Source organism: Engraulis encrasicolus, chromosome 13 (genome assembly GCF_034702125.1).
Source record: "Engraulis encrasicolus isolate BLACKSEA-1 chromosome 13, IST_EnEncr_1.0, whole genome shotgun sequence".
Classification (NCBI taxonomy): Eukaryota; Metazoa; Chordata; class Actinopteri; order Clupeiformes; family Engraulidae; genus Engraulis; species Engraulis encrasicolus.
This window is the reverse complement of record NC_085869.1, coordinates 13,232,636-13,246,258: the sequence shown is the minus strand read 5'-3', so window position 1 is coordinate 13,246,258 and position 13,623 is coordinate 13,232,636. Positions and strand designations below refer to the sequence as shown.

General features: G+C 40.6%; 1 protein-coding gene across 1 annotated transcript in view; it reads right to left on the bottom strand.

Moving 5' to 3' along the window:
- Nucleotides 1-10,217, bottom strand: part of LOC134460695 (ephrin type-A receptor 6-like) — a 138,927-nt gene extending 128,710 nt beyond the window's left edge. Inside the window, exon 1 of the mRNA XM_063213074.1 lies at nucleotides 10,164-10,217. Within this exon, the coding sequence (XP_063069144.1) occupies nucleotides 10,164-10,181 (18 nt within the window). The 5' untranslated portion in view covers nucleotides 10,182-10,217. The remainder of the gene's footprint in view (nucleotides 1-10,163) is intronic.
- Between the last annotated feature and the right edge of the window lie 3,406 nt (nucleotides 10,218-13,623).

Sequence of the window (13,623 nt, the reverse complement as noted above, 5' to 3'; positions counted from 1 at the left end):
TCAGCTCCCACTGTGGGAGGTGGTATGCACTTTATTCTGAGACTGTCTGCCACCCATACGTCTGTCCTGTCCCAGGGGGGGCCCTGTCTCGGAATAACAGCTCCTGACATCCCCGAATGAAATCAATTTAACCACAGTCTGTATTGGTTAATCTGTGATTACTGGAAATGAATGTCGAAAGAACAGAACGATCTGCCTCTCGAGAACAACAGTGATCAATTAAGAGGCTCCGGTATAATGAAAAAATGTTCAATACAACCTAATACAAATTACTTTCTTTATTATTCTGAGAATATACAGTCTGACTTACACTTTGAATGTAGGCCTTACAATATTGCCATCTCAAAATTTTAGTGTTTCTTAATTCTCCTGTATGTATGTATACGATCGCTTACATATTGTGTATATGTGTTTTACAGTAGCGTTGCATGTGAAGATATTCAACCTGATGACAGAGGACACCTCACCCCCACCCCACCCCTTCCATCACTCCTGCCGACTGCTTCCATCAGGTAGATCACAATGTACCACTAGCACACAAAAACAACACATATAAGAAATCCATCCCCTCTTACTCAACAGCAAAAGATGAACATTATAAGTCATTCAACCACCAACGCACGTCTTGTCTTGTTACACAGTATGCCTTGTTTCGTCATGTGTCTTGTTTAATGTCTAACATGTCTTGTTTAATGTGTGAATGGCTGGAGCCAAGCCAAGAGAGCATTTCTGTGACACATATGTAAGACAAGACAATTAAGTTTTATCTAATCTAATCTTACCTTACCTGATCTTCCAAGTGAATTACATTACAGTATCTTATGTCATCTAATCCAAATGTGGTGTTCTACAAGGCAAATAAACAGGGCTGCGTTTCCCAAAAATAGTACTTAAAAAGCTTTGTCTGTAATAGGCCGACCAAAACGGAGCCAGTGCCGGTGCCCGCACCAGTTACGTTCGGCACTAAAGTGCTTATCCGCGAACCTCCCATGTTCATTTACCTGACTCTTGCCATCTGATTGTGTGAGGCATGGGAACGCCCCCGCGTGACGTAGCCGAACGCAGCCAGATGATGTAAATCAGGTTACATGTTCATACCAGGCTCTGAACTTTTTCCGCACGTGCCTGTGTTACCCGGATGAACCAGCTGTCGTCACGGTTCGCGGATAAATATTTTGCGGTTCGCATTGCAAACCAACTTTCCAGTTTATGAACTCTAATATCTGTGGCGTGAACACGACAGTTGGTTCACGATTAGTCAAGTCAAGTCAAGTTGGTTTTATTGTCAATTTCTTTACATGCACTGGTCATACAAAGAATTTGAAATTACGTTTCTTGCTTTCCCATGCAGACATAGACTAATCTAGGTAAGGACATAGACAGTATAGACATAGACAGTACTCATACATGGACATAGACAGTATGGACATAGACAGTGCTCATACAGACATTTAAAGTGCAAGACTGGACAACAGAAGACTTGTAGAGAACATACATTAAGAGGAGGTATTAGGCGCGGGAACGGGCACCAGCACCAGGTTCTCAGTCGGTCTGAATGCGCCCTCTGTGTCTATTTTCAGCTAAACTAACCCTCACTTGGTGTGGGATAACTAGGAAACAAAGGCAGCTGGAGATGAACCGTGTTCACCTTTGAAACCTCAGCTTTAAAAAAAAAGAAAAAGATCTGCAATGTGTCTGTAGGCTTAACACAAGATATTCGAAAAATGTTGAAACTGACTGGCATTCAAAGAATAAAATCTCAAACAAAGGCTGGCACTCAATGTGTTAAGACAGTCTGCATTGTCATAGCTATGTTGTTATGATGCTGTTGAGTGAATAGAGTGAATAGGCCTGTCGACGGGCCCATCTGCAGTAAGAGGCTATGAAATAACCTGTGCAGGCCCACCCGAGGTTTGCCAATGGACATCAGATTTGATTAGGATATGATTGTGAAGTGATGTAGTCAGATGAAACCAAAATGAAGCTGTTTGGCATTAACACAACTCACTGTGTTTGGAGGAAAAGAAATGCTGCCTATGATCCCAAGAACACTCTCCTCGCCATCATGCATGGCAGGGGTAACATTATGGGTTGAGGGTGTATCATGTCTAGGAAAGGCACCAGACAACTTCACAGCATCAACACAAGTATCCAGGGAGAAATGTAATATACAATCCTGAGTCCACCACTAGACTGAAAGTGTGTCATGAATGAGTCTAACAACATGACAATAATCCACAACATACAGCCAAATCAACCAAGGAGTGGCTCAAAAAGAAGCACAGTATACAGTCCCAAGAAAAAGTTTGTACGCCCTTTGGATTTTCTCACATTTCTTCTCAAATTGGTCATAAAACATGATCTGATCTCACCAACAAACTCAAGAATGAACAAACAGTGTCTGCTTGAACTAAAACCACTCAAACAATCACATATTTTCATACTTTTACTGGCCACAAGATGGAAATATTGACAGGACAGCGAGGCATAAATAAGTACACCCTCAGCTAAGAGTCCTTCAAGAGCTAATTAGACTAATTGCATGATTGGCCAATTTGACTCAGGTGTGAGCCACCCTTTAGTCCAATCACTGTCCAATCACTGACTGTGTCGTAAGCAACCCACCCCCCTGGAAAACCAGTTAAAAGGTGTGATTTGATGAGATGCATGCTCTTTGCATCATGCCTCGCACAAAGGAGCTGTCTGAAGACCTAAGACGCAAAATAATTGACTTATATAAAGCTAAAAAGGGTTACAAAACCATCTCGAAGAGTCTTGATGTTCATCTGTCCACAGTTCGAAAAATAGTGTACAAATGGAGACAGTTTGGGACGGTTGTTACTTTGCCAAGGAGTGGGCGCCCTGCGAAGATCACTCCAAGGGCAAGGCGAGTCATCATCAATGAGGTAAAGAAAAATCCGAGAGTGCCCGCTGAAGACCTGAGGAAATCACTGGAACAAGCTAACATCTCTGTTGACACATCTACAATTAGAAAAACACTGAACAAGAATGGAATTCATGGGAGAAGGCCACGGAGGAAGCCATTGCTGTCCAAAAAGAACATTACTTCTCGTTTAGAGTTCGCAAAAAGGCATTTGGATGCTTCTCAGTGCTTCTGGAAAAATACATTGTGGACTGATGAAACAAAAGTTGAATTGTTTGGAGGGAAGAAACAACAGTTTGTATGGAGGAAAGATGGTACAGCTCACCATCCCCAAAACCTCATCCCCACTGTCAAGTATGGCGGCGGTAGCATCATGGTGTGGGGGTGCTTTGCTGCCTCTGGGCCTGGACAACTGGCTATAGTCGAAGGGAAAATGAATTCTCAAGTTTATCAAGATATTCTGAAGAGAAACCTTAAGCAATCGGTCAAAAAGCTGAAGCTCAAAAGAGGATGGGTCCTACAACAGGACAATGATCCCAAACACCGAAGCAGATCAACAATGGAATGGTTCCAGAAAAACAACATAAACGTTCTGGAATGGCCCAGTCAAGGTCCTGACCTAAATCCAATCGAGATGTTGTGGATTGACCTCAAGAGAGCCATCCATTCCAGACACCCCAAGAATCTTGTTGAATTGCAAAAGATTTGCAAAGATGAATGGTCCAAGATTTCTCCTGAGCGCTGTGCCCGTCTAATCTGCAACTACAGGAAACGTCTAGTTGAAGCAATTGTAGCTAAAGGAGGGTCAACCAGCTATTGACTCATAGGGTGTACTTACTTATGACACCCTATACTATGAATAACTCCATGTTATGGTCAATAAACATATGATTGAACAAAATTTGTTTGGGTGGTTTTACTTCAAGCAGACCCTGCTTGTTTATTTTTGACATTGTTGGTGAGATCAGACCATGTTTTATGACCATTTCAGGAAGAAATGTGATAAATTCCAAAGGGCGTACAAACTTTTTCTTGGGACTGTATATGGTCATGAAATGGCCTAGACAGTCTCCAAACATTAACCTTATACTGTAGTAATCCTATGGCGAGAACTGAGGCTCCTATTTGCCAAACTACAGCCACAAAATCTGAATGATTTAGAGATGATGTGCAAAGAAAAGGGGACGAAAATCCCTTGGGATATGTGCATAAACATCATCAACTAGAAGAAACCGTCTGACTTCTGTGCTGGGCTTTGTCACCAAGTACTTTATTTTCTTTGCTACTCAATGAAATACAAATAAATTAAAATATATTCTTTAGAATTATTTTCTGCATATTCTTTTTTGATATTCTGTCTCTCCAGGTTGGAATTAACCATTAACCATTTAGATTGATCATGTCTGCAAGTATATTACCAACAACTTCAGCAAGGGATCAAATACTTTGGTAACCCTTTGTAATAATGTTCCTTAGTAAAGACAAAGTAAATAATTAACTAATGATGAATAAAACATTAACAAATGTTTTTATTATTAACTAAGCTTTATTAATGCTTAATAAAATATCTACAAATGATATCTGCAAGATTTTACACACCTTATAACAGAGTATTTTATTCATTTACAAGCAACTTGTAAATGTTTGATAAATGTAAAATATTAACATAGCATTTCCTAGTCATTTACAAGCATTTGTTTACATTTCCTAGTCATTTACAAACGTTTGTTAATGTTTTGTTCATCAATAGTTATTTATTTATCACGTCTCTATAATGCTTTTTTGCATCCACTATTCTAAAGTGTTACCAATACTTTGAATAGTATTAACATCACTGTATACAGACAGCACATAAAATTGTACAACCAGGAATGAGATTTTTTTGGTTACACTTTAGTTGATGTGTCGATGCATAATACATTCATAGCAGCTGTTATACACGTCTTTAACGTCCGTTACGTCTGTTATACACTTCAAGACTGTTTCATAAGACAGGAACACCAAACCTTTCATAGACATGAAAGACAAAAAGACAGTGACTTGCCAAAATCAGTAATCATTGAAGGTTCAGAACAAAATCGGCAATGCTGCTTTGTTTAACTTTTATTTTGACAAGTTGCAGTTCTTCCGTCCATTAGGTTCATGAAAGGTTTGGTATGAATGGGTTATGAAACAATCATGAGCGCTTCGTGCACACTTTATAACAGCTGCTAATGTGTTCTGCAGGAACATGTCAAGTAAAGTGTTGCCGATTTTTTTTCTAGTCTCATCTGTATTACATTCTAAATTCCACATCTTAATTACACAGCCGATGTCTGTCTGTAGAAGCCCAGAAACGTTTCCCCGAGAAGACAGCTGCCTTGCTTCAGCAGGCCCGATTGCTTTCTGCATTGGACAAATAGGCAGTATCCCCGGCCTAACTCCTGGCAATGCATTTAAATCAGGCGGCTCCACTTTCTGAACGTCAAGCTCAGCTCCCGACACTGTCACACAGACCAGGACAGGGCTGGACTGGCCATCTGGCATAGCGGGCATTTCCGGGTGGGCCCTGCACCCTCGTGGGCCCCTATTTTCAGAAATTTTAAAAAAAATCTGAAAATAGGGGCCTACGAGGGTGCTGGGCCCACCGGTGAGTCAGTTCTGCGCCGCTAATCATGAGGGGCCCTCTAAGCCAAAAGTGCCCGGGATCCATTTCTCCCCCAGTCCAGCCCTGCAGACCAGGACATTAAAACGCATGGCTCATTACTGCACAGCCCACCACAGCTGTGCCAGCACACGAAGAAGAAGCCTGAGGGTGGGAAAGAGAGAGAGAGAGAGAGAGAGAGAGAGAGAGAGAGAGAGAGAGAGAGAGAGAGAGAGAGAGAGAGAAGGGCTTCCTTTCCTTAGCGCTTTTTTTCCCTGCTCCGCCGTGTCTGATAAGAGGAGAGCAGTCAGCACCTTAAGCCTTGAGGATTCCTCTTTCGCTGTCTTGTTCCATTCCTGTTCCCAGCACTTATAATTAGAGATGCACCAAGATCCAAGATCCGTTTCCGGATCCGGCAGGATAATAGGGTTTTTCATAGGATCCGGCAGGATCTTAAGCAGTGGGTCCGGTATCCGGCAGTTACCTAAAAATCAGGATCTGGTGCATCTCTAGTTTTTACGTAGCCTAGGCTTTTCAGTCAGTCTTTCACAACCCCAATCACTGCATGGAGTGAAAGCCCTTTGGAAGCGGCCGTTGCAGGCAGTGTGGCAGTAAGCCAATGAGTCTAAAAAATAGTTTGAGCCAACGCAATAAAAAGGGCCCACGTGTGCTATGTGTTTCCGGTTCCGGATACGGCAGGATCTTAAGCAGTGGATCCGGTATTCAGCAGGATCCTAAAAATCAGGATCTGGTGCATCTCTACTTATAATGACACACGAGCCCAAGTAGCCTACGTATACTCCAACTTGCTCAGTAATTACACTGATGGCATCAATTTAATGGTGTTAGAGTGCATTAAGGGATCGGCCTCTCAGTACAGCTTTGATGGGCAACCAGCCAATTAGGCAGCTCCTGACGCTGCTTAAGCCGTCTAATGACAGAGGTCACTGCCTCCTCACAACAATGTATTTTTTCTGGGGGGTTTTCTCAGCTCCGTTCATCAATATATTCATAGTCCGCTGACACCATTGGGCAAATGACAGCACACCATGTATGGGAAATTTCAATTTTTCCTACCATGGGCATCATCATTCAGCCGTACTGTACAGTGCTGCAATCCAGCCCACGCAATGTCCTTGCACTCTGGAGGTAAAAGTAGCCTACTTTACCGTATCTGACTCACACCAGGCTATTAACAGTTGCTGATGTTGAGGCTGTCCAGGTCAAACACCAGCACATCAACACATTTCCAGTTTCAACACAGAGTAAAATGCTTGACTGTGTGTGAATGTTTGATTATTTGTGTGGCAAGTGAAAGTTAAACACTTGTCTGGCAAGCAGAATATATACTGTAGGTTTTCTTTTTACAAAACAGTTTTTATACACAGAAGTTTACTGCAAAAGTGGCTAACATGTTGCCACAATTCTAGAGCAGCCATGGATCACAGGAAATCCTTTTTTAACCAGCATATTTGTGAGCAATACACTCATTTGCCCACATTCTGTGGGCTAACACTCACTCTAGAATAGGTACACAAGAACTGGCAACCATAGTTTAAAAATGGCCGACTTTGAATATGGCTAACGTTTAGCTTGCAGCATAACATAATGTTTCACGCTACAGATGGCATTTGGGCAGAGTGGTGTACTCTTGGCTTGTGTGGTGTGAAGTGGTGTACCCTGATCTATTGCTACTCTACTGCTTTTTATTACAACTTATTTCACCCTAAAAGTCACATTATCTCTGCAATGACTCAAGAACCAAAGACCACATTTCTGGAGACGTTAATGATATTATAGCCTAACCTTAGGGGAAAATACTAATTTAAAGATAAAGGTTTCTATGTTCAGTTTTTAATATATTCATATTTCATAATCCATGTACAGTACTGTTGATCGTTGCATTCTATGCAGTTTATGTCAATTGTCAGAAAGGAGCTTTCGAACAACATAAAACATGTCTATGTGGTCTAAATGGACTGTGATAATAGACAATGAATGCATGGTGTACCATGATCTACCATCGACCTAATTTAGACTTTCTTAATGACAGCTTAGTGTCAGCTTTGTCCAAATGCAGTTCGGTGGTGCATGTTCCAGTTTTCATTTTATGCATGTAAACTAAATGAAACACACTATTGGTAAAAAAAGAAGAGGGAAAAAGTAAGAGTCTCTCAGCAGTGCTTCTGTCATTTATACTGATACTGATATATCTTACTCTATTTGCTGATGTAATGTTATAACTCTGATAGAGTAAGCAAAAAATAACATGCAGCATTACAAAATTAACAATCGGAATTTTATTGTGGAGGGTCCTGAGGTGTAACACAGAACCCCTACTGTAGCTCAATGGGGTTGTTTGATGCTCCCTCCTATTCAGTCCATGATTACTGATGCGTAAAATCTGACGAACAAATAACAATTGACTGGTGGAAATGGTACCTACCTACCTATCCGGGGGCTGGAACTACAGGGAGGGCAAGCAAGGCATTTTACCCCTTGGCCAAGGCCACTCTTGCATTGGAGGTGGGGGCCCTACACGTATTGTGACCTTGACAGGGCGTATTGGGGGTCCAATTAGTGTTTTGCCCTGGGGCCCTGTGTGCAATTGTTTCACCACTGTACCTACCTACCAAAACAAATAGTGTCATAGGCTGAATCTCATTTCACCCCTTAGCTCTACCCCTTTCCCCTTCCCCTCTGTTTTGCGTGTTCACATGTAGAGGAAGGGGTGTCCCAATTCCGTTTCAGACAGAGGGGTAGGGGTTTCTGCCCCTTCAAGCAGATATTTTCCAGATGCAAACTTCAAACGAAGGGGTAAGACCAATTTCCCTGAACGCATTGCCTTTAAAAAGCAGAGGCATCCACAAAAGTACAGAAATATAATTATTTTAACCATAATTTACTGCTTTACAGTTGTGAACATTGTTCTTGTATTGTACTAGATTTAAGATTGTCCTAGTGTGTAATGGTCATTTTCTCCATGAAAAAAATGGATATTAATAACATCAACCTCATGCAGGGAAGTCATGGAGTCTTGAACTTGTGGTCGAAATTCACAGTTAACTTCCCTCAAGTTCCTTGACCTTCAGAAAGGTGTGAACGTTTGTTTCCACTTCATCTTGCTGCTTAGCACGAAGAGCAGTTGTAATATCTCCCACCCCATTCTGTCTTCCCAGATTGGGCGGTTTCCCGCCAAATTGGGCTGTTTAGGAAGGGAGTCTGCAGGTAAAAAAGGGCAAAAAAAATCATCTGTCTCATCTGGCAACGCTGCACCCCATTCTGGCCCTCTCACCTCCACAGTGTTAAATATTCATGCTCAATGCTTGTTTTTCAAGGTAGGGCAGAAGACATGTTGACAGCTTAATCAGGAAGTCAAGGCAATAGCCAAGACCTGCCTTTTGGCTGCTCCCAGACTGACCGACATGATGTAATAGTCTCACTTGAACACAGACATACCGGGGGGAATGCTATTGTTCCAGACAAATAATGAATACAACAACTGTCTGTGGGCCATGGTGGGTCATTATACACAAATACCTGCAGTGCCCACAAATCAATTACGACCTTACTTCCAAAGTTTGCATTTCTTTTAAACATTAATACATCGCACTATTGTGGGGGATGATCAATCAGTATTTTTTCAAAATCAACCACTGTATAAGGTGATGATTTACTTTGGCTTCCCATTATCCCATTTTTCTGAGTGTCTCCCTTTCTAAGTTTGTTTCCCATTTACTTTATATGCATTCTAAAATATCACGCTATTACTGGTAATTATCAAGCAGACTTACTTTAAAAGGTAATTTTATTTTGTATTTATTAGCTTCTTCATCCATAGGCTCGCACACTTACGATACTACAAGGCCTACAGGTACATGCCTAAATGAATTCAGGTGGAACGGAACCATTGATTCTGATGCTTCCCCTACCCTCTTGAAAGCATTGCCCCTGGAAATGGAATTTCTTCAAGTACCTTATACGTTGTGTGTTACCACAGGAGATTAGATGAAAGTCCATCCACCTGTTTTAAAAAGTTATCACTCAAACAAAAACGGACTGAGGGAGGGACGGACAGACGGGCAGATGCACAAACACAGAGTTGGACATCCGAGGACATGCACCTAAGATGCCAGCAGGCATTGCATGCATAATAATAAGCTAATAAGTTGTTCAATCAAGCCAGACAGACAACACTCCTCACAATGCTGGGATATCATCATTGAAGCAATAGCAATCCCTAATATAGAGCATTTTAAACTCCTTATATCCACCTGTTAAAAAAAGTACCATATATATATATATATATCATAAATACATATTTGAAGCCTACCTGTAGTGCCTGTGAGAAAAAGGGCTAGAAAAGGTCCAGTAACATATTCGCACATTCAAAATGTTGTGTTGCCCGGTTACTTTTACTTTCCATGGACAGCATTAAGGGAGGTCATAATCAAAGCCAAAAATGTAAGAGAAATGACAACATTCAGGTAAGTCTAAGCAGGAGCCGTTCAAGGTTTCCTACTTTAAAACGTTTCCTACTTTAAAACGTGTAATATCATACTATTATCTATTTTCCTTTTAAAGGTAAAGTTTTAAACCTGACAAGGCTTGTCCTACACCAATCCACATACTTGTAGAGATAAGAGTTGTACTTACGCCATTAATCGGATACATTTTCCAACCCAGCTCCCCAAACACAGAGGTGGTATCCAACAGCACGACTGCAAAGAAAGCCGACAAAGGAGTTAGCACAACATGAAATTAAGAAATCACTATTTGATGCCAACAAGAAAATGACAGAAATATAATATAGCATAAACAATTGATTGATTAAATGTTTGATTGATTGATAATAAAACAATTCAAAGAACATTAGTGTTACCAACACACTGTACCCCAACATGTTCAATGAGATTTCAAGTCTTAGTGACACTCATTGTGCTGCCAATTTCCATTGATTTTGCCTAACACAATAAAATAAAACAAAAATAACACACAATCTGTTCAAAAATATGTAGATCTATAAATCCAATACATCATTCAATAAGAATCACCCCAAACACATTGAGCAGTTAAGTCAGCCACATAAAGTGCATTGCAAGTTAACGGTACATTCACATACTAGATGCATGCATTCAGTGACGAGGATGGGGGCAGCGTGAACGTAAGAAGTTCCCAGGTTGTTCAGTTGGTCTGCGTCAGTGGTCTACTTTTTTATGGTGGGTATACTGTATATTTGAGCATTTTTTGAAGTGGGTATACTGTATATATTTGTGCTATTCAAAACAATGGATAAATCAATTTTAAGTGGGTATACTGAAATCCCTGAAATTTAGCAGTGGGTATACTCGTGTATACTCGCGTTCTACGTAGACTACACCACTGGTCTGCGTGCATGTTCTACCCATGGGAATCAGCATCACGCCCCAGCCTTCCCAGTCCCAATGGGAGTCCGTTCATAGGATGCGCAGTGCACGCCCGCGCAGAAAATAAACTCGACACGAGTTCAAGTTGCAAAGCGCACTGGTTTGGACTCCTGCTCACGGGCCCTTCCATGCGCTGCACTGACACTGTGCTTTGTTGTGAAAGGAATTTTTCCGTTTTCATGTTTTTTAACCATTTTGGACTGAGTACAGATACATTTGGACATGTTTCGCTGCCCTGTGCTTACTGTGTAATGTTTACTATCCTGACTATTGAAAATTGACCATATTAAGAATGCTTCATGTGATAGAGGGGTTTAACATTCTCCTATGCACCCGAGCTCACTTGAAATAGACCCAGAAGACATGGGAAACTGTCCTTTGCTTAAAGAAGTCAGCAGAAGTTGCAGAAGTCAAGGCTTTTGGTCAAGACCTGTCACACTGTAAGCACTACAGAAAGGAAAACATTGCAAAACATGGCAAGGAATACACCCACCGTTTAAGCTGGTGAAATCATGTCCAAGAAAGGAATTAAGACTGTTTTTCATACAAATTCATCTCATCGGTAAATGTATTTAACTGTTAAGTATTGTCTTTTGTTTTAGTCTTCCTCGACATTTGCTGCCTTTTATAGTCCCCGTCCCAACTCTTTTGAGACGTGTTGTTTTTACATATTCATGAATATCCCCCAAAACAATCATTTTGGTCAGTTTTTATGGCTAATTTGTTTTCTTTGTGGCGTTCTCCATCTAATGTAAGATTCAGACATTTTGAAAATGGCAGTATTTTGTTATTATTCACAATTTACCTTGTGTCCCACCTTTTATCAACCAGGAGTAATCAACCAGTGCTCTCCCCCATCCTCCTCCATGACTGAGGTACCCTGAGCATGGTACCGTCCCACCGCACTGCTCCCCATGGGGCGCCACTGAGGGCTGCCCCCTTGCACGAGTGAGGCATAAATGCAATTTTGTTGTGTGCATTGTGCAGTGTTCACTTGTGTGCTGTGGAGTGCTGTGTAACAATGACAATGGGAGTTGGAGTTTCCCAATGGGCTTTCACTTTTTCACTTTCACTTTCACTTCACTTCTATAGAGTTGGGGTTTGTATTTTGTTTTCCCCTTTTGTTGCTGAAGCAGTTGTCTGTTTCATAGACATTTTACAACATTGACAGCTTTTTGAACTTGTAATTTTTCAGTTTTTCATTTTTTAAAAATATAGTTCTACATTTCTGTATGTGTCTGATTGCTGCAACAACAGTTAAATGTATTTATTGGCACAACATCTGCTCTCTGTGTCTTACTGTAAGTGGTGTGTTCAGATCTGCTGTTCACACTGACAATCTGCGAACATGTGAGTTTGTGACATTCATTTTCAACACTCTTCATACCTTTTGGCACCACACCGACAGCCTTTAATGTAATGTGTGTTTTTACTTAATAAGAACTGTATTTTTATAGCACTATATCATTCAAGACATGCAGCTCAGAGTGCTTAACATATGGGAAAAACATCAATGTTAAAGATGGAGTTAAAAAGAGAAGTAGAAAAGAGAGAGAAACGAGAAAGAATAGCAAAATAGAATAGAAAGAAGAAGACATAAAAAGAGATTGTAGAGGCATACTTGCACTTCTTTGACATGACACCGCACAGAAAAATAATGTGTACTATGTTGTGAGAGAATGGGTGAAGTGTGTTCTATGTTGAGAGAGAATAAACTGAGTGTGTACTAGGTTGAGAGAGAATGGGTTGAGTGTGTACTATGTTGAGAATGGACTGACTGAGTGTGTACTATGTTGAGAGAGAATGGGTTGAGTGCGTATAATATTGAGAGAGAATGGGCTTAGTGTGTACTATGTGGAGAGCGAATGGACTGAGTGTGTAGTGTACTATCTTGAGAGAGAATGGGCTGAGTGTACTGTATGTGGAGGGAGAATGGGCTGAGTGTGTAGTATGTGAAGAGAGAATGGACTGAGTGTGTAGTACGGTGAGAGAGAAGGGGCTGAGTGTGGGTAAGTGTGAAGAGAGGTAGTATGACAAGTGTAAACCCAATAGATAGACTATGGATTTTTTGTGTATGCAACCTTTGGCCCTGCAACAATATGATCCTCATTTTTGCCACGGATCAATGTGATGCTGTGATACGAGCGAGTGACATACAAGGAAAATGTTCCAAAGTCTACAAGAGTCTACGTTATTAATCGATTACGTGTAATCGTTTTTTTTTTCCGTATTTTACTCATTTTGTGAGGCATTTTATTTAGCTCATACAGTAATAATAATAGTGAGTGTAATAATGTTCCTGAAATAAAATGCATGCCGAAATTTAAACCTTTGTTCATTCATTTTACATTTTACATTTTACACACAAGCCAAGCCTGTAAAGAAAAACGATATGAACTTTTTATTTGAATCAAGGAGCATTTGCAAGTCTCGAAAATAATCAGCCTAAGAAATCGATATCGAATCGAATCGCTACAAAGCCTCTGATTTACACCCCTATTGTTTGCCATTTTTAAACCAACAACAGATGATTCTAAAACAACAGCTGGCATTTCCACTCTTCACAAAAATAATATCATGGCAAACATTTGATCCTCCCATTTCTATCAATGTAATAAAAAGTAATAATTATTATCATTTACATTGAATTATAATAAATTAACAATAGATTGAAATGGATATTAGTTTGC